This window comes from Castanea sativa, chromosome 10 (genome assembly GCF_040712315.1).
Source record: "Castanea sativa cultivar Marrone di Chiusa Pesio chromosome 10, ASM4071231v1".
NCBI lineage: Eukaryota > Viridiplantae > Streptophyta > Magnoliopsida > Fagales > Fagaceae > Castanea > Castanea sativa.
In genome coordinates, this window is record NC_134022.1 from 20,274,697 (window position 1) to 20,302,541 (window position 27,845).

General features: G+C 36.8%; 4 protein-coding genes across 4 annotated transcripts; 3 read left to right on the plus strand and 1 right to left on the minus strand.

Moving 5' to 3' along the window:
- Positions 1–3,982: 3,982 nt before the first annotated feature.
- Positions 3,983–4,765, plus strand: LOC142612190 (uncharacterized). Its single transcript, XM_075784306.1, has one exon. The coding sequence runs from the start codon at positions 3,983–3,985 to the stop codon at positions 4,763–4,765; it is 783 nt and encodes a 260-aa protein (XP_075640421.1).
- Positions 4,766–8,713: 3,948 nt separating this feature from the next.
- LOC142612191 (uncharacterized) lies at positions 8,714–9,613 on the plus strand. Its single transcript, XM_075784307.1, has one exon. The coding sequence runs from the start codon at positions 8,714–8,716 to the stop codon at positions 9,611–9,613; it is 900 nt and encodes a 299-aa protein (XP_075640422.1).
- Positions 9,614–17,817: 8,204 nt separating this feature from the next.
- On the plus strand, positions 17,818–21,701 carry LOC142613803 (RAN GTPase-activating protein 1). The gene is made up of 2 exons (XM_075786309.1): positions 17,818–18,115; positions 19,785–21,701. Exon 2 carries the CDS (start codon positions 19,796–19,798, stop codon positions 21,398–21,400), a length of 1,605 nt encoding a protein of 534 aa, XP_075642424.1. The 5' UTR covers positions 17,818–18,115; positions 19,785–19,795; the 3' UTR covers positions 21,401–21,701.
- A 459-nt stretch (positions 21,702–22,160) lies between these two features.
- Positions 22,161–25,424, minus strand: LOC142611818 (chloroplast stem-loop binding protein of 41 kDa a, chloroplastic). Its single transcript, XM_075783962.1, has 6 exons — positions 24,964–25,424; positions 24,450–24,571; positions 23,555–23,657; positions 23,335–23,473; positions 22,779–23,056; positions 22,161–22,524 (listed from the first exon to the last, which is right to left on the minus strand). The coding sequence occupies exons 1-6, from the start codon at positions 25,339–25,341 to the stop codon at positions 22,342–22,344; spliced, it is 1,203 nt and encodes a 400-aa protein (XP_075640077.1). The 5' UTR covers positions 25,342–25,424; the 3' UTR covers positions 22,161–22,341.
- Between the last annotated feature and the right edge of the window lie 2,421 nt (positions 25,425–27,845).

Below are 27,845 nucleotides of genomic sequence, written 5' to 3' on the forward strand. Positions count from 1 at the left end.
ATTTTTCTCCAAATTTTAAGGGGGGCTCTACCCCCGCCAAGCCAAAGAACGGCTCCATCCATACTCACATATTAAATGTACTACCCATGCCTTGATAATTTCTTGAACTAACAAGAATAGCAAGTGATCCATTTCAAGCTATCAAAAGGACACGCTTCTTTTATAGCCAAGTCAATCTCATGTAACTTGATATGATAAGATAATGAAGGACCCCCTTTTTCATTGTTTACACCCCACCAAAGTTGAGCACCGTTTAGAAAAGCCTTGGAAAAAGAATTAAGAGAAACAGTTACAAGCACAAGCCTATCCTTTGTTCTACAAGAATTAGTGCTTAATGAGTACACATCAATACTAGAGTAATATTGATCTCCCAGCTTTTTACAACAAGAAATTCTGACTAGCTTGTAGTCATTACTTTCTGAATCATAACCAAATCCAAAACCATTGAATAATGAAAATTTTCTACCTTCGTTATAATAACCAAATAATTAAGTTTTGGGAGCTCCTTACATAAATTCACTAGTGGTAAGATTAAATTAAAATTCCGTGCCTCCAACTTTAGAAGCATTTAGACACAAAACACCATTACAAGAACCTACGATTCTAAATGGAGCACAACTGCACAACCATGTTCCTTAGACAGAATAGTTATATTAATGACTTCACGATATGTTTCATTAGAGATCAAGGATATAGAACACGTACCAGTAAAATTACTGCCTTGGCGTGTGACAACAAGATAACCATTGTTGCTGAGATCAGATTGGTTATCGTGCTTGGTGATGAAGATGGGATCTTTGATAAGATTACACCATGATTTGCAAATGCACTTGACATTTTTGTCAATAAATCAACAATTTATGTAATATATTTTTTATTGAGTGCCCTAGCAAGACCCTAGTACAAGTGATGTATATATATATATATTCTAAAATCTGAATGCGTGAATTTGTTTGACTAACTAAATTTTCGGCCCAGATTGAGCCAACAGAACTAGGTTGCTTATTTATAGGGTAATGATTTCAAAGAAAGGATTATCAAAAAAAAATCAGAGAGAGGATAATGAATATCTTAACTTGTTTATCAATTTATCTACTGGATAATGTTAATGCTGATAATTTTTAATTGTAGAAAAGCATACTTAAAATTCATGAGAAATAATTGCAAAGAGTGGCTGTCAATGCTGTACAGGTCTACTCGAATCTGCATTACATGCAATTTGGGAGTGTGGGGTTGCACAGGACGTGTGGGCTAGATGTTCCATCAGCTTGCAGAAATGTACTACTGTTTTCCATGATATTGTTTTGTTGTTTGAGTCTTTATTGGACAGGTTATCAGCAACTGAGTTTGAAGTGTTCCTTGTTCAAGCTTGGCTTATTTGGAATCAGAGAAATGCGATTGTACATGAAGGACAGATATTGGATCCGAAGTGGTTGAACCAGAGAGCAAGAGGAATATAGGAAGGCACAAGACCAGCTATGATGCACAGACGTGGCAAAATGGGCGTACACAGTGACGCGCGAGCGACGCCGCTGCCCAAAATGGGCGTACACAGTGACGCGCGAGCGACGCCGCTGCCCACGCGTAAGTGCCGCGTCTGAATTTTATTTTTATTTTTATTTATTTATTTATTTATTTTTTACAGATTCGCGCTGACTTGACTTCGATTCGCGCCAAACTCGGCCGATTCGGCCAGAATCGAGTTGTTTATGCCGTATCGTATCAGTCGGCAGCTGAAACTGACTGAAACAGCCGAAATCGTTTGGTTGTGAATAAAAAATATAAGCGGCGCACATTGTTTTGTTGTGAATAAGAAGAAGAAATTACTAAGGTGAAGATAAGTGAGAAGGAGATGAAGAAAAGTTTGGTTCAGAATCGCTGTTGTCGGACTCTGCAAAAATCATAATCACGTGAAGGCAAAGGATATCAACAGTGTGATTGTTCATGGGCTTTGTTGCCTTTGTTGATTGTTCATGGGTTTTGGTTGTACATTTTGCTTTTAACGTGCTAAAGTAAAAATATTTTAATAGTAAAAATACTACTAACAAGCTATAGTAATTTTTAAAAATATTTTAATAGTAAAAATAAAAATAAAAATATTTTTAATAATTTTTTAATCACCGCACTCACATTCTACTTTTTCAAAAATTGTCGAGTTCCACACCCACACCCGAATCTGGAAACGCACCCGTGCTTCATAGAAAACCAATTAATTCTCCCAAGCACGACGTCGCAACCCAAAAATAGCTAGAAACCTCCTCCTTCATTGGTGTATAAGCTCAACTTCGATGCGGCTGTTTTTTCTGGGCTTCATTGCTCGGGTTTTGGAGCAATAATCTGAAACTCATATGGAGAAGTAAGGCTACAATGACTGTCAAAGGGCCTTCGGTTAGTAGCAGTGAAGAAGCCGAGGTGTTGGCTTGTTGAAAGGCCATTGAGTTCTCTATGGAAGCAGGTTTCTCAGAGTTGATAATTGAAGGCGACAACACTACTGACATGAAAGCAGTGTTGAATTCATTAGGTAGTCACTCTTTGCTAGGACATGTTTATGAAGACATCCATTGCTACCTTCGTGGATTGCAATCAGTTTCTATAAGCTGTGTTAGAAGAGGGGAAAATAAGGTAGCACATATTTTGGCTCAATATGCTAGAAATATTAGTGATGAGTTGTATTGGATGGAGGATTCTCCACCCCCTGTCCTAGAAGCCTTGTACCAAGACTATTTAAACATTAATGAATGAATGTTTGCTTTGTCTTAAAAAAAAAAAAAAAAAATTCATGACTTCAATAATTTGAAAAATTATTGTAAAAAAGTTTGTAACTATAATATTATTCTTTTACCATATCTTACACTAATATGGTAATACTAGCGCGCTTTGTGAACGAATTACATGGGATAGAATTGTGTGACAAATATATAGTCATACAGGAATTATCTATTGAGATACTTTTATGTCTTTTGAATGACAAGCATTCATGTCAATACATAATTGTCAAGGAGAAAAAGAGAAGTGAGCTTGATATTAAGCAGCTTCTTTATTCTCTAACCATGAATTAACTTAGATGTTAGGATTATCAAGAGAATAATGTACCTAGTGAGAAGGTAAAAGAAAACAAAGAAAATAATTAAACTTCTCCCAGACGAAGAGTTTTTACTCTCTTTTGAGTCGGACTTTTGTTCGTTCAATTGTAACTAGCTAGGCTCTTAATGTGATTAACCACCTCCTCTAGACAGTGTACAAAATTATGACCAATATCCACCTCTACACAATGTACACAATTATGACCAATATCATCAGCCTCCAAAATACCATCATGAAGAGGTTTAACCTGTTGTAGATTATAAAGGTGCATTGTTGAGTTATATGCAAAGAATAGTTTTTCATTCTTAATTACCACATCCCACAAATCTATTGGCATGTAAACGTTCAAAAGTTACCGTTAATTGTCTGGTCCAAGACTCTTTAACCCCATATTCATTCATTACCCATATGATATATGCACCACCCTCGCCTTGATCACCTTGATAATTTCTTGAAGTAAAAACCATAGCAAGTGATTCATTCCGATCAAAAGGACACCATTCTTTTTCATCCAAGTCAATTTCAGTTCAGGTGACTCTATATACCTATAGGCTATAGTCACTTCATTTCTTATATCAAAAGATATGACAAAATAATGAATGACCCCACTTCTCATTGTTACACCGCTCCAATGTAAAGCACCATAACGAACGCCTTGGAAATAGAATGCAGCGCAACAGTTACTAGTAAAAGACTATCCTTTACCCTTCTCCAAGAATTAGTATTCAATGAAATGAAAAAAAAAAAAAACAAATATTTTTTCAAAACAAAGTTTTCTCCTTAGGACGTCTACGGATCCCTAGGGGTGAAAAGCAAGGCTTGCCGCAAGGCAAACATATTTCTCCGCTTTGACGGTAGAACATAAGTGTCTTCTAGCCTATTCGCAGCGGTGGTTTCCATGGACGATATTGCTAATAAGTGTGCTGGTTTGCTTTTGTCTAACATAGAAGAAAACGAAGTGGATCTGACACCACCAACGCCTGAAACTGGGCACGTTTTGGTTGGAAAATTTTACACGAAGAGAAGGGTGAGTCAAGAGTCGGTTGCGAGGGTGATGAAGGCTGCATGGCGAATCGATAAAAACTTTAAGGTCAGCGACATGGGCGATAACAAGGTTTTTATCCGGTTTGAGGATGCGAAAGATCTCGATAGAGTCCTTCTGCTCAGCCCCTGGTCGTTCGACAAGTACCTGGTGGTTCTCCATAAACTGGGTGCGGGTGACACAGTGAACAAGTTGAAGTTCAACAGATCATCGTTTTGGGTACAAATACACAAACTGCCTACTATGAACCAAACAAGGGAAGCGGGTTTACGGATCGGAGGCATACTGGGAGATGTAGAAAAGGTTGATGTGGACGAGAATGGTTTCTGCCTGGGAAGTTATCTTAGACTACGAGTGTCGTTGGACATTATTCAACCGCTATGCAGAGGACGACGTGTACGCATCGGGGAATCAGTGGCGACGTGGGCTGATTTCAAATATGAGAGGCTACCCATATTTTGCTACTGGTGTGGGAAACTGGACCACGATGAACGAGACTGCCTCCAATGGATCCGCAGCAAAGAAACACCTAGAATGGAGGAAAAAAAATTCGGTCCATGGCTACGTGCAATTCCGAATCGCCTTCAAAAGCCGCAATGGGTCGTTGCGTCGAATAAAAGCACCACTGGACTGAACTGAGTGGGTGAAGATGGCGAGGATTTGGTTCCGACGAGGTTCAGATAGGAGAGAATGGAGGCGGACCAGGAACATGCGCACGTGCCTGCTGACGTGGACCCCACCAGGTCTGACACCGCAAGCCCAAAGTAGACACGTCCACGTGGGGGAGCGAAAATCTCTCGCAATCTGACTGCCGTGAGTTTCGAGGAGAAATTAGGAGAGATTGACGCCGCAATATCAATTGCCTCTCCAAATCGGGCAAATCATCCTTTAACAGATTCCATTTCGAATGTTGCGGATAATACGACGAAGAAGGTGGAACATTTATGCTCTAAAATAAATGGTACAGAGGTGAATGAAGAAATGGGCCCAGCTGCTGGGCTCACATCCGAAGTGGGCTTAAATAAGATGGGCTTGGCATTAGAACCATCCCTCCCAAAAATAAAAATCGTGGGCCAAGAATTAAATCAAGCCCATAGTTTATTCTCCATAGGTTCCTATACCGCAAAGCCATCTGGTGGGACCAAGACAAGTGAGGTGTTAGGCATTATTCAAAAAAAGAAAAAGCAAGGACGTAAAAGGGTGGAGAAGGAAAATTTCATGCAAGAAGGACGTCACTATGACCATGCAGTGGACGATGTGCATGATAAGGTGCAAACGACGAATGGCAATGATGTAGGGCCGAAAAGGAAACTCCGTTCACCATTGGAGGAAATAGACATGGAAGAGGACGTGGGAAAGAAACAAAAGATAGAAGGTGAGGTTATGGTACTCAGTAAACTCATGGCGCAACAACTGGGATCGGCGGTGGCTGCGGGTCAGCCTCGTCGAGAGCAATGAGTGTTGTATGCTGGAACTGTCAGGGGCTTGGGAACCCTTGCACAGTTAAAGCTCTCCAGAAAGTGGTTTTGGAGGAAGATCCCATTTTGGTCTTTCTTATTGAGACCAAGTTCATAGTATCGGAAATGGATGGAATAAAGAGCAAACCGGATCAACAACAGGGTCTAGTTGTGCCTAGTGTGAGGCGGGGAGGGGGTCTGGCGCTACTTTGGCGAAGATCAACGAAGGTGGATGTTCAAACTTTTTCTCCCCACCATATCGACGCTATAGTTACTGACGAGCATGGTAACAAGAAATGGAGGTTTACCGGTTTCTATGGACACCCAGAAACAAATAAAAGGGAGGAGTCATGGCAACTGCTGGAGGAATTGGAGAAAAGGTATACTCTGCCATGGATTTGCATGGGGGACTTCAATGAAATAATGCACCTAGGGGAGAAGGTGGGTGGTAAGTTAAGACCGGACTGGCAGATGAACAATTTCAGGGCAACGATAAACCGATGCAAACTTCGAGACCTGGGTTATATTGGAGCGGATTATACTTGGAGTAGGAGAATGGGGGCACAGGGTTGGGCTAGGGAATGCTTGGATAGGGCTTTTGTATGCTCGGACTGGTTAGCTATGTTCCCAAGTGTTCGATTATTTCACGTGGCTACGAGACGAACGATGCATGGATGTGGTTAAGGAAGCTTGGGAGAGAGGGAAATTCATGGGCACTCAACACCAGTTCACACAATGCTTGGAGGAATGCAGGAGGTCACTCTCTGCCTGGAACAAAACTACTTTTGGCCATGTAGGGCAGAAGATTGCAGCACTACAGAAAAAACTTTAAGGACTGGAAGGGAGACAAGATGGCATAGCACAGATGGAGGAGATTCATGCCATAAAGATGGAGTTAAACCAACTGATGGTGGTGGAGGAAGACATGTGGCATCAGAGATCAAGGAATTGCTAGTTGAGGTCGGGGGATCGTAATACTTCTTTCTTTCATTCCAAAGCTTCCAACAGACACCAACGAAACACCATTCTCCAGATTAGGGATGCTGAAGAAACTTGGCAGGAGGATGAAGAGGAGATTGGTAGGACCTTTGTGGAGTATTTTGAGCAACTCTTTACATCCTCTCAACCGAATGTTAGCGCAGAACTGATTGATGCCATTCACTCCAAAGTGACTGACAGAATGAACTCCAGTCTCTTACAAGAATTCCAAGCTTCAAAAGTAGAGCAAGCTTTGAAGCAAATGCATCCTATGAAGGCACCAGGACCCGATGGTATGCCCCCCTTGTTTTACTAGAAATTTTGGCCTACTGTAAGTTCTATTGTTATACAAACTGTTTTGGATTTTCTTAACCATGGTACAGCTCCCCCCAAGTTTCATGAAACTCACATAGTTCTTATTCCCAAAATAAAGAACCCTGAAAGAGTGACGGACTACCGACCAATAAGTCTGTGCAATGTGGCCTACAAACTAACCTCTAAAGCTGTGGCGAACAGGTTAAAGATGGTTCTATAGGACATAGTGTGTGAGAATCAAAGTGCCTTTGTATCAGATAGGCTCATCACTGATAACGTGCTGGTCGCTCATGAGCTAATGCATCATATCAACAGGAAGAAGAAGGGTAAATATGGGGAAATGGCGTTGAAGAAAGATATGAGCAAGGCTTATGATCGGGTGGAATAGGGCTGTTTACAACAAATAATGGCCAAATTGGGATTCCATGAGAATTGGATTCGGCTGGTAATGAGGTGTGTTTCATCGGTAACTTATGCAGTACACATCAATAGGAAGCCGTATGGTCAGATCATTCCAACATGAGGTTTGCGTCAAGGGGATCCTTTGTCGCCTTATCTATTCCTTATCTGTGCTGAGGGCTTATCTGCACTACTACATAAGGCTATCTAGAGAAATGAGTTGAGAGGTGTAGCGGAGTCGACGAGGGGGCCTAGAATATCGCACCTATTTTTTGCCGATGACAGTCTGATATTTGGGAGGGCCACAATAAAGGAATGTGAGGAAATCCAGTGAGTACTGCAGGTGTATGAAGCATCCTCAGGGCAGCAATTAAATAGGAATAAGACATCATTATTTTTTAGCCATAATACAGCCGACGGAGTCAGAGAGACGATTAAGATGATGTTCGGAGCGCAGATCATAAAACCACACAAATCCTATCTAGGGCTCCCCTCCTTAGTTGGCCGATCGAAGAGGAATACTTTTGCTCAGATGAAGCAGCGAGTGGCAAATAAATTAGCAAGATGGAAGGAAAAATTACTTTCGAGCGCCAGTAAGGAGATTCTGATAAAGGCGGTAGCCCAAGCAGTACCATCATATACAATGAGCTGTTTTAAGCTCCCAAATACCCTATGTGACGAGTTGACCGAGATGGTAAGACAATTCTGGTGGGGGCAAGTGCATGAGGAGAAGAAGCTCGCATGGATGAGCTGGGAGAAACTGTGCTTGCCAAAAGAAAAAGGGGGGATGGGTTTTAGGGACTTGAAGCTTTTCAACATGGCTCTATTGGCGATGCAGGGGTGGCGCTTGTAGACGAAATCTTCCTCATTGTTCTATAGAGTTTATAAAGCCAAGTACTTTCCTAGATGAGACTTTCTAGAGGCCACATTGGGTGGACAGCCATCCTTTGCTTGGAGGAGCATATTATCAACTCAGGCAATGGTTAAACGAGGTGTAAGATGGCAAGTAGGTGATGGGGAACAGATTCAGGTATGGAGGGACAAGTGGTTGCAAAACCCGAGCACATATAAAGTTGTCACACCTGAGAGGCCTGGTCTGCAAGAGGCACAGGTTTGTGACCTACTTGATGGTGACCAAATGGAATGGAAGGAGCAGCTGATACGCCAATGGTTCCTCCCCCAGGATGTGGAGGCAATCTTAAGCATTCCTCTAAGTACACAGGGTGCTAGAGATTGTCTGGTATGGGCACCGAGTAAAAACGGGAAGTTTACGGTGCGGAGTGCATACCAGTTGGCCCAAAAGATGCCCACTGGTTGGAATTCACCGGAGAGCTCAGACCCTACTGTTGTGAAAAAGGTGTGGAAGGACCTCTGGAATATGCAAGTGCCGAATAAGGTTAAGCACTTTGCATGGAAGGCTTGTTGAGACATTTTAGCCATGAGGGAGAACCTATGGAAGAGAAACATCACGAAGGATAATCTTTGTGAGTCATGCGGGAAAGCTCCAGAAACCGTTTGCCATATCTTGTGGTTTTGTGACAGAGCACAGGAGGTATGGGCATCCAGTAAATTGATACTACCGTTCGAAATCAGCCCATCTTGGAAATTTATAGATGTGCTATGGAAATTACAGAAGTGGGAGGACAAGTGCCCTGGCTTAGTTGAGCGAACTATTATGGTGTGCTGGGGAATATGGAAGCAAAGAAATGATGTCAGGCATGGTGGGGAGCGTCGAAACGGAGTGGCTATTGTGAGAAGCTCTCTCAGGATTTTGGAAGAGTTTCATGCAGCAAATAAGAAACCACAGCCCATGACAGAGTCAATTACAGAGGAGATTAAGTGGTGCCCTCCACAGCGGGGCAGCTACAAAGTCAATGTAGATGGCGTAGTTTTCACCAAACAGAAGCAAGTTGGTATTGGGGTGGTAATACGGGATTCAGCAGGGGATGTGATCGCTGCTCTAAGCCACAAGATTTCTCGGCCCTTAGGTGTGTTGGAGACTGAAGCAAAGGCAATGGAGATGGGGATACAGTTTGCATTGGATGTAGGGGTACGTGATGTAGTCTTTGAGGGTGATGCTCTGAGTATATGCAATGCACTTAGAGGAGTAGGTGAAGTGTCAACATCTGTGCAAAATGTTGTGGCTGGTATGTCTCAACATGTTAAAGCCTTTAGAAAGTATGCTTTTTCCCATACCAAGAGGCAGGGAAATATCCCTGCACACCTATTGGCCCACCACGCTAGAAGTGTAGAGAGCTACGTTGCATGGTTAGAGGAGTGTCCTAGCATTATTGAGCATGCATGTGCTCATGATATTGTATCTTTTTCTCATGACTGAATAAAGTATTTGTCTTCCTATCAAAAAAAAAAAAAAAAGTATTCAATGAGTACACAACAATACTAGAGTAATATTGATCTCCCAATTTTTTACAACAAGAAATGCTAACCAACTTGTAGTCATCACTTTCCAAATCATAACCAAATCCAAGACCAATGAAAGAAAAATCTCTACCTTCATTAAGTTTGGGTACCGGATAATCAAGTTTTGAGAGCTCCTTGAATTCACTAGTAGTAGAATTAAATAAAAATTTTGTCTCTTAACTTCAGAAGCATTTAGACACAAGACACCATTGCATGAACCTACAATTCTAAATGGTGCATAGCCTACAATACTAGATGGAATAGTTATATTAATGACTTCGTGATACATTTCATAAGAGATCAAGGATATCGAACTCTTACCAATAAAAGTACCGCCTTGGCGTGTGACAGCAAGATAGAAATTGTTGCTGAGAACAGATTGGTTCACATGCTTGGTGATGAAGATGGGGTCATTGATATTATTTGTTACAAATTCTCCTCTAAAAATTTCCATTAGTTCTATCCACTCAAAGTATAATTTAGATGGCTTGTTGTAAACATCAAGGAAGCTAAAACTAATAAAATAAGAAAAGCTTTTTTATTTATTGGCATATTCCGTATTTTTGTTTAAATTGGATAGAAAATAAGTTATAATTTTTTATGTATTAAAGTACACTTTTGCCTTTAAAATTTGAATTTGTTTTCACTTTTAGTTTAGCCTTTCATATTTGATTCTATCTATTCTCACATTAGCATTAACATCCATTTCATTAGTTACATAACCATGAAATACTAGAGAAGTGACGCCATTAAACCACGTTATCCTCATATAATGTCAAGTGTCATAAGATTGCTAACATAAATGAACAATAAGGTCAATATGAATATATATATATATATATATATATGACCAAAATGAAAATTTTGAATTGTAAATTGTCAAAAGTACCTAATAAATAAAGCGTAGTGTAGAGTAGTGTTAACGGGTACAGTAAGGTGACTGTTAACACACCACTTGATGTCAAAAATTTTGTCAACTATTCAAGCCAAAATTGGGAATTAATCATGGTTGCCAAACTATATAGTTAGTAGGCAACGTTTCAAAACTATATTTTTAACTAACATCTCGAGTTTAAAATTCCCGATTTAGGGCTTATAAATCGAGCCTCAAAAACTCGGTTTCCATGTTCTGATCATGTCTGATTTGGTGTTTTTCCACATGGCGTCCACTTGGAAATCGAGTCCCTAAGATTCGAGTTATATCTCGACCCTTTGATCGTCGATTTTTGCTTTCTGAGAATGACATGGTTTATCCACGTGGAAGCCACATGGAAACTGAGTCTCTAAGACTCGATTTCATAAAAGGGTTTATTCAAAATTCAAAAGTCACAAACACACTCTCCACTCTCACTCACCCTCTCCACAGCTCAGGCTCCACTCTCACTCACCCTCTCCACAGCTCAGTCTCCACTTTCACTCAGTCTCCACTCTCATGCACCCTCTCCACTCTAACTCAGTCTCCACTCTCACGAACCTCCACTCTCATTCTGTCCAATCTTCGTCCTCCACCAAATTCCTTTTCCACAAGTAATCCATTTCTTAAATGTTTGTTTTGTGTTGGGGATTTGAATTTTCTTCTTCTTCTTCTTCTTCTTTTTTTTTTTTTTTTTTTTTTTGCGCAAGAGGATTGGGTCTAGTTTTACACTGCGTTTTCTTATTTTGTTCCTTGCTTTTACAAAAATCAACATGCGGAAAAAGTTAGTATTCTAATTAATTGTTGTAAATGAGAGATAAAGTTAGGTGACCGACTTGTTGATCACCAATTGTTTTTTGAATTTCTTAGATTTCTGGGCCTTATTGATTTGTTTTTTATTTGAAACCTAAGGAACAATAGTTCTGCCAGAATTTAGTGATTTGGAATTTTCTAATACAACATAAACTATAGGGAATTTGTGGGCTGCATTCATTTTGTACCTGACGAAGAAATATTTTTACCAGGTTCTGACAGTCATGCCATATTTGAAATTTATGTTTGTAAAAGTACATCATGTAGGGTTATGTTACACTTGAATCTTTATTACTATGAAATACATCATAATGCCTGTTATCAATCATAATACCTATTATCAAATTGAGAAATAAAAGATTGTTGAATGTTTAGAGTCAATCTGTTATCCAAGACAATACTTGTAACTCTGAGAAACTTCAAGCTCATATTGTTAATGGGTTGAGAATAGGAATTGAAATCTATGATATCTAATCTGTCATTGTTCCTCAGTAGCTCAGTAGTAAAGCATCTGCTTGTTAATTTATTGTTCATTGGTTTTAGTTGATATGTCAAACAAAATTTAGTATTGTAAGAAGTCTTGATCTTTATACAGAAGGGTTGAGGTATACACTATTGTTCATCTATAAGTTTCTGGCATAAAGTTGTTAGTTTATATATATATATATGGTGGGTTGAAAGAATGCAAAAAAAACACATGGTTTGATTTTTTTCTTTTTTTTTTTTGTTTTGTGCTTTTTTCTGTTCATGGGTTGAACTGTTGATATCAGGTAAATTTCAAATTTTTGTCTTGAACATTGTTCTAGGAAAGGGCTAAACCCATTGGTCTACATTGATGATGTTAGGGTTTGTTGTTCTTTATGTTATGTATATCACTAATGATGAGTGATGACTGTGCTGATGGGGTAAAGACTGTGTTATCTGAATATGTTGCCTGATATTAGGGTTCATTTCTCAAACTAATTGCTTATCATTCTTGTGCAATATGGCTGCTACAAATGCTGGACAGGTTGATCATGTGCAACCTGGCCCCATTAACGAGCCGGTGTTGACTTTGTAGGCCGACCATCGATCAGAAGATATTTGGAATGGGTAGGTAAAACACAACACTAAAGATTTAACCAATGAAAAAAAATTCTCAGTGGAAATCGAATCTTTGAAACTCAATTTACATTTTAGTGGATTTTTAGTAAATAAATACAGTATAAATTGAGCCTTTGAAACTTGATTTCTACTCGCAGTTATTTACAAACATGCCACCTAAATGGAAATCGAGTTTAAAAGACTCAATTTCCACTGGGAATTTTTTTTCCTTCCCCCACCTGCAACAATAAACCAAATTTAGAACACATCACATTGGCAGTAGTAAACAACTAGATACGAGCATAATATATATATATATATATATATATATATATATATATATTTTTTTTTTGGATACCAATCAAAGGGAGAGTACATCAGATGCAAAAAAATTGGATTAAACCAATTACTGTTCATGGGCATTATAGTTGCCCTCTTAGCTATAGACTAGACAGATTTAACCACTAAATGAGGCACACAAAATAGACCATGAAGGATAAGAAAATTCAGATCAGCCACCCTGGTGATATCTAGCCAAGTGCCTAGTTTGTAACACTACCGCTTGTCGAAGCCCCATGGGAATTGGGACATCTTCTATAGTTATGCCCCTCTTCATGACACACTCTGCATTGCTACCTCCATTTCATTCCTTATTCTTGACTTCACAGGATGACCTTTGGCCCGCAACAGTTTTGGGTCAGGCACCCACCGTGGCCCACTAACGTCCCTCCACAATGACTCTGATTTTGGCACCATAAATTGATGTGAATATGTGTGAATGGCGTTGTTCAAATGGTAACATGGGTCAATATAGCTGATCGCATCAAGTCGCAGACTCAGACAAACTTTGATTGCATGTGAACAAGGGATCTTAATGTTTTGCCACTTTCCACAACCATATGTTCTAGCGAATATGTTTATTTCATGACTGTGGTTTCCCCTTCCACCTCTATGGTCGTTGTATGGGGTAAGCACTTGATATATATCAGTTTGATGATTAAATGCCCTCATAGTGTGTTTTGAAGCTTTATGCACATTTTTGGTATAGATCTCCATGGCATAAGCATTCCACACCTTACCTTGAGAGAGATTAGAAGTAATTTCTTTATGTTGATCATGGAAATATGCAACAAGTTTGCACCAAGTGAACTTAACCATTGTAGCAATGGGCAAACCGTGAGCACCTTTAAGTACCCCCATTAAAGCACTCAGAGATATTGGTTGTCATTGCCCTGTAACGTCTTCCACCATCATGTGATTGGTCCATTTGTCCAGATCCTCACTCATTAGATATGTGTATGGCACGTAGCGTTCAGGTTCATCATCATCTAGGTCTATCCTCTTAAATGCATTAATCTTGACATCCTTAATGGTTTGTATTATGGACTCATATTTAGCTTCCTATGTCGCATATCCAACTTTCAAGGCCAATGCCTTTAGAGTCGGGTCATTAAAGTGTGTGTTGAAGTTGCTAGCAACATGTTGAAGGCAATATTGATGAAATACTCGTAAGCTTCTGTCATCACCTCTAGACCACTCTGCAATGGCGCATTTGATACATTTATGTTGGTTAGAAATAATGCATATGCCCTCGTCAGGTATCACATGCCCTATCAAAATCCTAAGACACTCTAAAAACGACCCCCAAGTAGGCCCTAACTCCTTGTCCACAACAACAAAGGCGAGAGACAAAACCTTGTTGTTAGCATCGGTTGCCATTGCAATCATCAACACCCCTCGATATTTACCATACATGAGTCCCATCAATATGATCACTGGCCTGCAATATCTGAATGTAGCAATGCATGGAGCGAATGTCCAAAATACATAGTGCAGTATTGTAGTACCAAGTATGTCCCTAGGTATGGTGTGATAGTTGTACTAGGTACCCAGATCCTGGTCCAAGTATGTCAATAACAACTTTCGCAACCTTTGGTAAGATTATTCCCAATCGTCGAATATCTTAGCAATTGCATTTTGTTTCGTATCTCATACCTTATAGTAAGAAAGCTCATGATCATACTTAGTATGTATGATGTCCCAGAGCTGATCAATTTGAGCAGTGTGATTCTGTTGCAATTTTCCCATAATTTTTGATGCAACAAAATTAAAATCCATCATTTTATCGTCTCTTCGCAGGCCAAAGGGTATACAACTATGTGGACCTACATAAGACATGACCATCCATGGACCATTAAGTTTAGCCTTCATGAATGCCCCAACATACCACTTGCAGTTGGTGTCAATGCATGCAACGCACAACTTAGTTTTGGTCAACCTCCGGATTGTCTATTATCCTTTGCTGTGTATATTATCAATGCACGCTTCATCGCCTCTTTATTTGCAAAAGTCAACCATTTACTAAAATGCATCTCATCTTCCTTAAGTAGAAACAAATGGTATCTGAAGATATGAAAGATCAACCATATTTTTCTAAGTATTTGCATAGAATGACTTGGCAGGAGGTGTGTAGGCAGTAGTCGTATTTGTAACATGTTGATGCCAATATCATCGTCCGCATCACCTTCATCATGGTACTCCATATTTTCCTCTTCAAAATTAGGAGCAAGTTTATGGTCATCCACATCTCTCTCAAAGTCACCTCGCTCAATCCTTTCTTTGTACTCATTCATATCATCAAGATTTTCACCATTATTCGCAGCATAATCTTCGTCTTCGTCTTCATCTTCCTCCCCTAAATGTGTCTCTTGAGGTTAGAGTGTTTCACCAATATTGGCAGCATGATCTTGAGATGGGAGTGTATAACCTCTCATTGTATAGCCTCCCATTGTAGTGCATCTATGATCTAGGGCTATAAATTGTAAAGATGAGTTGTTTGTTGCACCTCCTCAGCATCAACTTCTGCAAGCGACTTCGAACTTACGGATAACTCAGCAACATTTACTTGGGGCATTTTATGGACCTATTATACATGATTTTTATATGTTTGTCTTCTTTGATCACCATATACCTGTGATTTATCCGTCCATGAAGGACTTCAAGTGGGTAACGGTAAATAATCTTTATGTCATAACAAACAGGGTTCAAATTCAATTTTTCCATTATTTTCATCTTCAAATCATTCAACGTCTTCAAGCTACGACTTATCATGATATAATAACACTAGATACCCGGCCCTTTAAATGGGAATCCATCAATCTCTTCAAGATTGACAAGGGGTCTACCATAATATATGTTTATATCAATATTTTTCAGAGATTATGAACCTATTAGAGTCAAGTGTAATATGTTGGTGACATATTTTATCTCTTTCATTTAACATTAATTACAAAACCTTTTTATCTACTCAAAGTACAAAAATTACAACTTCTTGCATCATATGCATATACATACACACCCCACATTTGCATATAATCACCCCAAATCACATACAAACATACTCAATCATTATCATTTCATACTCAAACAAATAAAAAAACTAAAGACAAAACTCACCCCATTACAAAATTTCAAATCATTCTAACAAAAAAATAAAGAAAAATATTAAACCAAACAACAACAAAAATAGTCATGATAAAAGCCTAACAATACAAATATATCTTAAATATTTTTTACTTTTTATAAAAGCCTAGCTAATATATACACTTACTTGTTACATCATATGCATATACAAATCCCACATTTGCATATACTCACCCTATCACACATAAACACATTCAATCATAATCATTTCATACTCAAACCAAAAAAACTAAACATACAACTCACCCCATTACAACCCTTCAAATCAGTCTATCAAAAATATAAAGAAAAATATCAAACCAAAAAAAAAAAAAAAAATAGTCATGTATACCCATAAAAAGCTAACAATACATATATATACACCTTACCTGACATGAGGATGTGTAAATGGGGGGTGAGTTTGATTTGAAGTTTTGTAATGGGGTGAGTTTTGTATGAGAGTGAGAGAGGAAGAGAGATTGTGCTGCTGGGTTTTTTGGAGGAGGAAACGGAGAGAGAGACCCATAATTATGTACAACTAAGGACAAGCAGTTGTCCTAACCACGTGGATGTTTGTGCACCACAACTTACAAATCGAGTCTCTAAGGGTGTGTTTGTTTGAAGGTGAAATAGGGTGGATGGAAAACTTTAGAGAGAAAATGGGAAGGAATACTTTTTTTGTGGATGTTTGGTTGGAGGTAGGGGAGGGAAAAAAATTAGTGGGGCCTAGGTATTTTCTCCCTTGACCCACCAAAATGTTCTCTCTCCAGAATGGAGAGAAAACTGAGTGGGAGGAATTTAACAAGTAAATGACAAAAATGCCTATGTGCACTTGCACATTGGCTTGTCCAATGACTCCAATTAGTTGCTCTCTCTTTTTTCTTTTTTTTTTCTTTTTTTTTTGGTTTAGACGTTGCCTCTTACTTTTTTTTTCCCCCTGAGCAGGCTTCGTCCAGTTGCTCTTCTTTTTTTTTTTTCTCTTTTGCTTTCTTTTGTGATTTTTTTTGTTTTGTTTTTTTAGATGTGATTTTTTCCCTAGATATGATTTTTTTATTTCCTAATAAATTTGGGTGATTGCTTTTTTTGTTTTTTTTAGTAGGGCATCATTTTTTAATAATGGTACATGAGTAAATTTATACAAACACATTTTTTCTATTCTTTCACTTTTCCACTCCCAACCAAACAAAAAAGAGGGAAATTAAAATCTTGTCTATCCTCTCACTTTTTCACCCTCCCACCATTTTCTATTTTCCCACTTTTCCATTCCTCCAACCAAACGGACCCTAAGACTCGATTTCGCTTTTAAAAAAATGAGTCTCTAAGGGTCGATATCCAAGTGGAATCCACGTGGACATAAATCAAGGCTCTAAGTGTCGAGATATAACTCGAGTCTTAAAGACTTGATTTTCAAGTGGACATCACGTGGAAAAACGCCAAATTAGAACATGATTAGAATAGGAAAACTGAATTTCTTAGACTCAATTTATAAGCCCTAAATTGAGTTTTTGAAACTCGAGATGTTAGTTTGGTATATACTTTTGAAACGTTGCCTACTAACTATATAATTTGGCAAACAAGGTTAATTGCCAATTTTGGCCCAACTACTCAACTTTATATAAGTATTTTGTCAGCTTTATAAGGGGTTCGCTTTATACAATTTCTTTCATTTATACAATTTTTATAAAGTGAAATCCACGTTATTTTAACCTTAACCATAACATTTCAGACTAAGGAAATTGACCAGGCCAAATTAACCAAGGCCCAACCTAAAATAAACAAGCTCATTAATATCAACATGACCAAGATCCAAGAACGTAAATAAAACCAAAAGTAAGGGAAATTTCCGTCATTTTTGAAAGCGGAAAACCTACGCTTTCACATTCGCTCTCCCAATAATATTTTAAAAGTCAGATTTAGATTTTCATCATTTCCCTCCAATTCCAGTTCCCACTTGCACTTTTGAGTTTTCATTTTATTTTTTCCCTTATCCTTAATTCGATAATCATTGTTAAAAAAAAAAAAATCATAGAAATAAGAAATTTTCCTTAGAAGCAAACAAGATATTTATAAATCTATTACTCTCTCGTTTCTAGGGTTCTTCATAGCCTCTGTTTGTTTCCCCAGAAAGTTTCAAGTTTCTCGTTTCAGGTATCGAATCTGCTTCTCTCTGTTTTAATTTTCTGGATATTATTAATGTGATTCTTACTGTTACTTGCATATTTCAGATTTCTTGTTGGTTGATTGTAGAGAAAGTTTAACTAATTGAAATTGGAATCGAGATTTCAATTTTCGTTTTTTTTTTGGTTAATTTTGTTTTAGATCTACGTGGTTTCCTCTACGATTAGCGAGGGTTTCTTTCTCATTAGCTAGATCTGTTAATTGAATATATAGAAAGCGAACTTAAATTGTTAATTTTGTTGGAAATCAAAACTGTAAAAGTACAATTTTTTACAATTGTTCTGAATTCTGATGCAGCCAAAGAAGGTTGTAGTTACAGATTCACTCTCTGCTTTGTATGATCTTTTTTTTAGGGCTAAATTGTTTTTTTTGTTTTTTTGTTTCTTGTGTCAATTTTCTTTGTTTTATGCAAAATTATATACACTTTCAAAGACTCTTGTATGTGAATTATAAGGTTTTGGGCTACCCGAGTCCTTTAAGGAAACTGCTTTCATTTGAATTATCTGTTTTTTTTTTTCCCTCTCCATATGGTTTGAATGTGCTTTCAAATCCAGCACTCGCAGCTATTGAATTATCAACAAAAAAAAAAAAAAAAAAAATTGGGAGCATCTTCTTTTTGGGTATATCTAGATTGGTTTGTGGGGGATAGAACTGATTTGATAACCTTCTAATGTGTATATAAAGTAGGACTTGATAATTTGAATCTCTCTCTCTTTCACGGGCCTATTGTTAACTGTCCTAGTAGATAGATTCAATAGCACTAACAATCTGTAATATGTGGCCTTCCATGTCCAAAATTTACATTGGGAGTAATCTTCTGTATGGCCATTATGAACCTTTATAGTTTTATATATAAATGTTTGGGCAGGGAAGTATTAGCACATTTAGTGTAGTTTTCCTCCTTTTATACCCAAAAAAAAAAAAAAAATTGATAAATGAAATTCATGTGTTTTAGTATTTAATATGGGAAATGATTTTGTTAATCGGCAAGCAAAAAAAAGTTCTCACCACCACTGCACATTTGGTATAAATTAGAAGAACTATGCATGTCATTTTCTACACCGATACAAACCGTCTTATTTGCATCACATCTACCATCATCAGTGTTGCTGTTATTGTGAACACCATGGCCAATTCATGACAGGCACCATGGCCAATTCATGACAGGCAATCCACCATAACTGCCATCACTGCAGCTAACCAAAACACCACTTTAACCATCACTATTGTCACGAAACTAACAGTACCTTCATGTGAAGTTCACATACTAAATTTATTGAGAAATGAGAATTCTATCAAAGCTTAAACTTGATTGCTGAAACTAGCAGAGTAATTTTTTTTATCTATAAAAACAAACAAACAAAAAAAACTAGTAGGTTAATTCTGTCAAAGCTTTATTTTGATTGCTGAAAGTAGTAGAGTAAATCTGTTATCTATAAAAACAAAACCAAAACAAAAAACTTGTAGAGTAATTTTGTCACTGATTCAAAAAAAAAAAACTATTATTTTAGATTATATTAAGCAATCTGTTTTGCTTATAAATTAACATGCTTGAATAAATGTTCTCCCCTCCCTAGGTGTGTTACTATATCTTATTTTTGTCTCACTTTAATGAAATAATTATAATACATGGTTCTAGGCTACTTTGGCATGGATTCGGCAACACAAACTTTCCAACATCGCTCATTGCCAATCAAATTATGGCCCCCTAGCCAGAGTTCAAGGTTGATGCTTGTAGAACGAATGACCAAGAATCTTACAACTCCATCCATTTTCTCAAGAAAGTATGGCCTGTTGAGTAAAGACGAGGCAGAGGAGGATGCCAAACACATAGAAGATATTGCTTTTGCAACTGCAAGCCAAAACTTTGAGAAGGAGCCAGAGAGTGATGGGAGTTCTGCAGTGCAAATTTACGCCAAGGAATCAAGTAAACTTATGTTGGAAGTTCTTAAAAGGTGCCCTAGAATAAAGGAGGATAGAGAGGATATGATAGCTAATGAAACAATCTTTGATATATCTGGAGGTCGCAGGGCTTTTATTGAAGCAGACGAGGCTGAGGAGCTTCTACAGCCATTGAGGGGACCAAACTCATGTACTAAGATTTGTTTCAGCAATAGAAGTTTTGGCTCGGATGCTGCTTATGTTGCTGAGCCCATTTTGTTATCCATTAAGGATCAATTGACCGAAGTAGACCTATCAGATTTTATTGCTGGAAGACCTGAGGCAGAAGCTCTCGAGGTCATGAATATATTTTCTTCAGCATTGGAAGGTTCTGTTTTGAGATATTTGAACCTTTCAAACAATGCCATGGGCGAAAAGGGTGTTCGGGCATTTGAGTCACTTCTAAGGTCTCAGAGAGATTTGGAAGAGCTTTATTTGATGAATGATGGTATCTCAGAGGAAGCTGCAAGAGCAGTTTGTGAACTAATTCCCTCCACTGAGAAGCTGAGGGTTCTTCATTTTCACAACAACATGACTGGAGATGAAGGGGCGCTTGCTATATCTGAGATGGTGAGAAGTTCTCCAGCATTGGAGGATTTCCGGTGTTCTTCTACAAGGGTAGGCTCTGAAGGGGGAGTTGCCTTATCTGAAGCACTAGGGACTTGTACTCATCTAAAGAAGCTTGATTTGCGTGACAACATGTTTGGTGTAGAAGCTGGACTTGCTTTAAGTAAAGCTATATCTGTCTTTGCAGATCTTACTGAGGTTTATTTAAGTTATCTCAACTTGGAGGATGACGGGGCAGAATCCCTTGCCAATTCTCTGAAGGATTCTGCGCCATCACTTGAAGTTCTGGATATGGCTGGAAATGACATTACTGCCAAAGCTGCTGCTTCTTTAGCAGCCTGTATAGCAGCAAAACAATTTCTCGCCAAGTTGAACTTATCTGAGAATGAACTGAAGGATGAGGGTGCAATTCTGATCAGCCAGGCATTGGAAGTGGGCCACGTCCAACTAAATGAAGTTGATCTCAGTGCAAATTCAATTAGAAGGGCTGGGGCAAGGCTCTTGGCACAGGCTGTTGTGCACAAGCCTGGATTTAATTTACTAAATATCAACTCTAATTTCATATCTGATGAAGGGATTGATGATGTTAAGGATATATTTAAGAATTCCCCTAATATGCTTGGGCCTTTGGATGAGAATGACCCTGAAGGAGAAGATCTTGATGAGGAGGCTGAAGAGGATGGTGCTGATAATGAGGATGAATTGGAATCAAAACTCAAGAACCTTGAAATCAAGCAAAATGAATAGAGTTTCTTGCTCTATCACAGTAGCCTTGGGTGGATTTGCTTATCCAAACCTGATTTTCAGTTATATGTTTCTGTATTAGCTAGTCCAGCTGCATCTAGCCGAGTGTAATAGGTCTATCTGTTTAGGTTAGGTTGGAGACCTCCATACTTTAAGAAAACCCCCTAGCTTAGAGTTAGTTTTCAATATTGCTGATTGGAATTGGATCTTCGTGGGCAGTATGTTATGTTTAGTAGGAGGTATACAGTAATTTTCTTTTCGGGATGTTTATGTTCAGTGTTAATGCAATTTGTCTTTACAAATCTGTTCAAGACTAAATATGTTCTTTGCATGGATATTACTGTGTAGTGATTATCAAGAAAAGGCTGGTATATATAATGGGACTGAAACTTCAGTATGTGAATGCATTGGTCGGGTAATATCAGTCCTATTGTTAACTCAACTAGCAGACTAACTTCAGATTTAAGAGACCTCTTATCCAGCTGTGCTTGTGAATATTACATTGTTGTTTTGCTCTTGTGCATTGGTTATGCTTGTAGTCCTATTGTTGTATACAGTTTATTAGCTTGTTGCCTTGCATAATGGGATATTTTGCCAAACGGGGTGCTCATAGTGATTAGGTTTTTTTGGCCTTTTCCTAAATAAAGTACTAACTCAATCAATGTAACATATGACGTCTGATTGTTTTTAAGAATCTTCACAATTAAAAATTTATGCTCGGTCTGGTGTTATAATCCGATTCAAAATTTCAAGCTCCATTTCCTTTTCTTACAGAATCAATCTTTTTATGCAACAAAAGTAACAATAGTCATATCATTTTATCTACTTTTATATGATAATTGAATACATTGATTCTTGACAAACTATAGAAATACACAGAGAGAGAAAAAAAGGGCATCCCATATAGCCTTGTAACTGGGTAGATATAGATGCAATTTGATTGATCATACAGCCACCGGTACTTTGAGCAATTCTAATATCTTATCATCTATCTCAAACGTTATGGGCTTCTTGTCTCTTCCAATCTTTACATACTCATCAAACCTCTCCTTCAAATCTTCGGGAAGATTTGTGGTGCCCTGCCAACCCAAAATGTCCTTAGCAGCTCTTGGTTCTGCATAAAAGTGCTGCACAGTACATGAATTATGTAAATTATCTAACAGTTGAAACAGTTTGAGAAGCAAAAGTCAGGACCCAGCATTCAGTGGGTCCATTCAGGGGACCCTCCGCTAAACATTTTATATGTTTGATCTTTCTCTCTATTTTTCAAATTTTCTTTATCATTATGGTTATCTTGACCCTAAATATGGTAATTAATGGGTGGAATCATTACATTCTTTCTCCAAAATAATTTAATGGCAGGTAGAAGAAAAGTCATTACCATGTTCCGGAAAGGGAAAGCTTTTTTTGCATCAATTCCAACAGCTTTGGGATCATAATGAACAATGTTAACAGGACGACCAGCAGCTTGAGCACATAGTTTGGCCATTCCATCCAGAGTCACTGCACAGTCACTTACGCAGTTGAAAATCCTACTATTTGCAGCATCCGGTTTCTCAACAGCAAGAGCAAGCATACAGGACAAGTCCCTAACATGAGAGATGTTTGTGAGTTGCATTCCAGAGCCAGGGATTGGAACTGGCCTGTCCCGGACAATTCCTGTGTTAAGTAAGTGAGCATATTGAGTTACTGCACTTTCTGTAGAAATAATATCAAGATTATGGAACAACAATAAGTGGAGGATATATAGGTACTGAATATTAAGTAAAAAACCATTCTAAGAATCATCCAAATCAGATCAAAACTGCATATATCGTCTAGGTAAGAAACAATCGGGCCCCATAAAATAAGGAAGGACTAATATTCATATATCTGATATCTTACAGGACATCATGAAACATTAATAACTAAAAAAGTGCTTGGGATTATACACTTACTATCAAAGAACCATTCCTCACAATCTTTATTGTTTCCAGATCCAATCATGTATTGTGGACGGAATATTGCCCAAATACCGAAAACCTCTGCAATGTATTTCTCCACTCCAACATGACCAGCATCAGCTTTAACTACATCCTGTTATAGTGAATGTTTTTATTTGGTGGAGGAAATCCAGGATATTTTAAAGGCCATTGGGATAATAGATATACAACATACCCCTTCGACATGAGGAAGCTCATCAGTTAGCTTATAGATTCCGGCACTGCTGATGAACAGAAATTGCTTTACACCAGAACTCTTGGCCCAATCTATCACAGGCCTATGCGTGAAGATTGATGTTAGCATAAATGGATCACAAACTACATATAAATTAATTTTTTAAATTATCTTTTGCTCTATATTTAAATAGTACATTTGGTTTCAATTACTTGCACACTCCCAGATATTAGTTAGAACCAATTATACTAAACTGCCACATACAAATTTTCCCTTCAGCGTAGGGGGATTGAAAAAGGCATAACAAAAGGACATTGGAGCTTAGCATGCACTACAGTGATGTAGAGCATATATGCTGCAAGTGTGATTGATTAAACAATATGCAGTAATTTTTTAATGGAAAAAAAAAAAAAAAAGGCTTATGCTTGAGTTCGTCCAATTATATGTCCATTTAAAGCTTCTGATTCCCTGCCCTTTGAAACTATATATGTTTGGTATAACATTTTATGGCTTTGTCAATAATCTAGCTAGGGAAAATGTCATCTTCCACCACCTAATTCAAGGATCAAAGTCCTATTACCAACATAGTAAAACATTGCAAAAATAATTTGTTTTAACTTCACATCATCCTCTATCATGGGCATACCCTCATTTCAAAAACAGGAACTCAAAATGTGTAGAGTCTAAAAAGTAAAAATACTACCTACTAACTTTGAGGCCCCAAACAGAACCATAATCACTATTGCCTTATTAAGGTCCATTAACTTCCAGAAAGAATAATGCCAATAAAAATCTTCCAGTTCCATCAAGTAGGATACCTAACAACTTTACAATCAATATAGCATACCAACCTACATAATTCAAGATTTGAGTTTCAAGAACTAAAGCAACAAACCTCACAGCATCCAAGTCCTTGCCATTGTTGTCCAACACCACATCAAATGCTGCTCCTCCCACAACCTTCCCAACTTCTGCTGGGTCTCCCCACACTGTCTTGCCTCCAGCACTCACAATTTCCTGAAATTTTTCAGATAACACAAAACGTTCCAATTGTAAAATAAATAAATTCACCATATATACCTATACCCATTACAAATCACTAAAAGCCATATTAGTCAACCAACAAAAATTAAGTAAAGTTCCTTAAGTTTCGTACCTCAGTTTCCCTAATTAAACTCAAACATATGACTTCATTGATTTTAACTGTCTTAAATGAATATAACACATTTTTATGTGGAATTGAATCAATTGATCAATGTAGTCATGGAACCTAATGTACAACACTTTACCTAAAGTGTGATTAATGCAAAGTGTGAATCTTTGTGCCTTAGTCATGGAACCTAGTTGTACCTGAATTTTGGCCAGTACAAAGACATATTAGTGATGTAATGCAAAGTGTAAATCTTAACTGAGAATCTGTTAAATGGAGGCTTCTTCATCTTGTCAGAGCTCTCTTCACCAACAGTCAGTATTGTGACCTCATGGCCAGAACCGAGAAGCTGTTTTGCAAAATAAAAGCCAATAACCGCATGTCCACCACTATTGGTATTAACTATCAGGACCTTCTTTTTCACCTCAGCACTAGCTCTGACACTCAAGGCAGAGAGAGCAAAGCGTTTGGAAGGTGTGGGATATGTGAGAGAAGATGGAGTAATGGAGAGGGAGGAAGAGTGAGCAGAGGAGAGAGAAAAAGAGAAGCGTGGAGGAAGAGGAGAAAGTGAAGGTGATGAAAATTTAGAAGGTGGAGAGGAGAGGAGGAGAGAGGATGAGAAAGCAAGAGTGGCCATTTTTTGTGTGTACTTCGGTTGTATGAGAACCAGCGGTTTTTTTAACTAGATAAAGGAAACAACAACCGTCAACCGGCCTCTTCAATGACTTCCTTACATGACAGTTAATTTAATTTCCGAGTCAAGGACTCTTTTTCTTTTCTTTTTTTAATGTTGTTTTCTAATTTAATTATTATTATCTATACTATTAAAGTAACTATAAGTTTATTATTATTATTTTTAAATAGAAAAATAAGTTAAACATTGCCTACAAAATAGATAAATTTATATATAAGTAGATAAATTTTTAACTCCCACTAAAATAGAAAATTTTATTATTATTTTTAAATAAAAAATAAGTTAAACAACCCACACTTTTTTTCCTTAAAAAAACCCAAGTTTATCCAAAAACAAAACTAAAAATAAAAAAAACTAAACTAAACTAAATATATATATATAACTTTTTTTTATATATAAGTAAATAAATTTTTAACTCCCACTAAAATGTTACCTACAAAAAAAATTATAATAAATTCAAATTATTAACTTTTACAAAAAAAAATAGAACACCCTCTGAGCATGCTCTCACACGTGTGCCCAGAGGCTAGTACTATTATTTAAGGGGTTTCTCCTGTTTAGATTCCTTATTTTTTAGTTTAAAAATACCCTTACAACTTTATATTTAAGTAGAGACAAAATTAAAGGACAATTTGGTAAAAATGCAATTCTAACTCTTATTAAAATATTGCCAAAAAAATAAGACCACTCATCTGTTAATTTTCAAATTGCTTTATCCACTTATAAATTAGATTCTCAAAATAAAAATTATATATATATCTATACTACTATTTAAAGGGCTTCCCTTGTTTGGACCGGATTTTTTTTTTGTTCCAAAATATCCCTACGCCCTTACAATTTGGTAAAAATACATGTTTAACTTACACTAAAACATTGTCTACAAAATAGGAACACTATTCTACTAACCCACTTCTTTAAAGTAACTATACATTTATTATTATTATTTTTAAATAGAAAAATAAGTTAAACAACCCACACTTTTTTTCCTTAAAAAAAACCCATGTTTATCCAAAAACAAAACTAAATATTAAAAAAAAACTAAATTAAACAAAATAGATATATACACATTTATATATATATATATATATAAGTAGATAAATTTTTAACTCTCACTAAAATGTTGCCTACAAAAAAAATTATAATAAATTCAAATTATTAACTTTTACAAAAAATTAGAAGACCCTCTGAGCACGTGCTCAGAGGCTAGTACTATTATTTAAGGGGCTTTCCCTGTTTGGATTCCTCATTTTTTAGTTCAAAAATGTCATTATACCCTTATATTTAAGTAGAGACAAAACTAAAGGACAATTCGATAAAAATGCAACTTTAACTCTCGCTAAAATATTACCTAAAAAATAGAACCACTCATTTGTTAATTTTCAAATTGCTTTATCTACTTATAAATTAGATTCTCAAAATAAAAATTATATATATATATATATATATATATATACACACACTACTATTTAAGGGGCTTCCCTTATTTAGACTAGATTTTTTTGGTTCCAAAATACCCCTACACCCTGATAGCTTGGTAAAAATATATGTCTAACTTGTATTAAAATATTGCGTACAAAATAGGAACACTATTCTACTAACCCACTTCTTTAAAGTAACTATACGTTTATTATTATTATTTTTAAATAGAAAAATAAGTTAAACAACCCACACTTTTTTTCCTTAAAAAAAAACCCATGTTTATCCAAAAACAAAACTAAATATATATAAAAAATAAAAAAAAACACTAAACTAAACTAAATAGATATATACACCTTTTTTATATATAAGTAGCTAAATTTTTAACTCCCACAAAATGTTACTTACAAAAAAAATTATAAAAAAATTCAAATTATTAACTTTTACAAAAAAAATAGAAGACCCTCTGAACACGCGCGTAAGCACGTGCTCAGAGGCTAGTAATATTATTTAAGGGGATTTCCTTGTTTGGATTCCTCATTCTTTAGTTCAAAAATGCCCTTACAACCCTATATTTAAGAAGAGACAAAACTAAAGGATTATTCGGTAAAAATGTAACTCTAACTCCCACTAAAATATTGCCTAAAAAATAGGATCACTCATCCGTTAATTTTCAAATTGCTATATCCACTTATAAATTAGATTCTCAAAATAAAAATTATATATATATATATATATATATATATATATATATATATATATATATATATATATATCTATCTATACTACTATTTAAGGGGCTTCTCTCGTTTGGACTGAATTTTTTTTTTGTTCCAAAATACCCCTACACCCTGATCGTTTGGTAAAAATACATGTCTAACTTGCACTAAAATATTGCCTATAAAATAAGAACACTATTCTACTAACCCACTTCTTTAAAGTAACTATATATTTATTATTATTATTATTATTATTATTATTTATTTTTAAATAGAAAAATAAGTTAAACTACCCACACTTTTTATCCTTAA

What these genes read in the sequence shown, in the direction of transcription:
- LOC142612190 (XM_075784306.1), top strand. Translation starts at nt 3,983, where the DNA reads ATGGACGATATTGCTAATAAGTGTGCTGGTTTGCTTTTGTCTAACATA.
- LOC142612191 (XM_075784307.1), top strand. Translation starts at nt 8,714, where the DNA reads ATGAGGGAGAACCTATGGAAGAGAAACATCACGAAGGATAATCTTTGT.
- LOC142611818 (XM_075783962.1), bottom strand. Translation starts at nt 25,341, where the DNA reads ATGGCCACTCTTGCTTTCTCATCCTCTCTCCTCCTCTCCTCTCCACCT. An exon ending in CTCCATTTAACAGATTCTCA is followed by an intron (nt 24,572 to 24,963) that starts GTTAAGATTTAC and finishes GAAAAATTTCAG; the next exon opens with GAAATTGTGAGTGCTGGAGG. An exon ending in AAGGACTTGGATGCTGTGAG is followed by an intron (nt 23,658 to 24,449) that starts GTTTGTTGCTTT and finishes CTTCACGCATAG; the next exon opens with GCCTGTGATAGATTGGGCCA.
- LOC142613803 (XM_075786309.1), top strand. Translation starts at nt 19,796, where the DNA reads ATGGATTCGGCAACACAAACTTTCCAACATCGCTCATTGCCAATCAAA.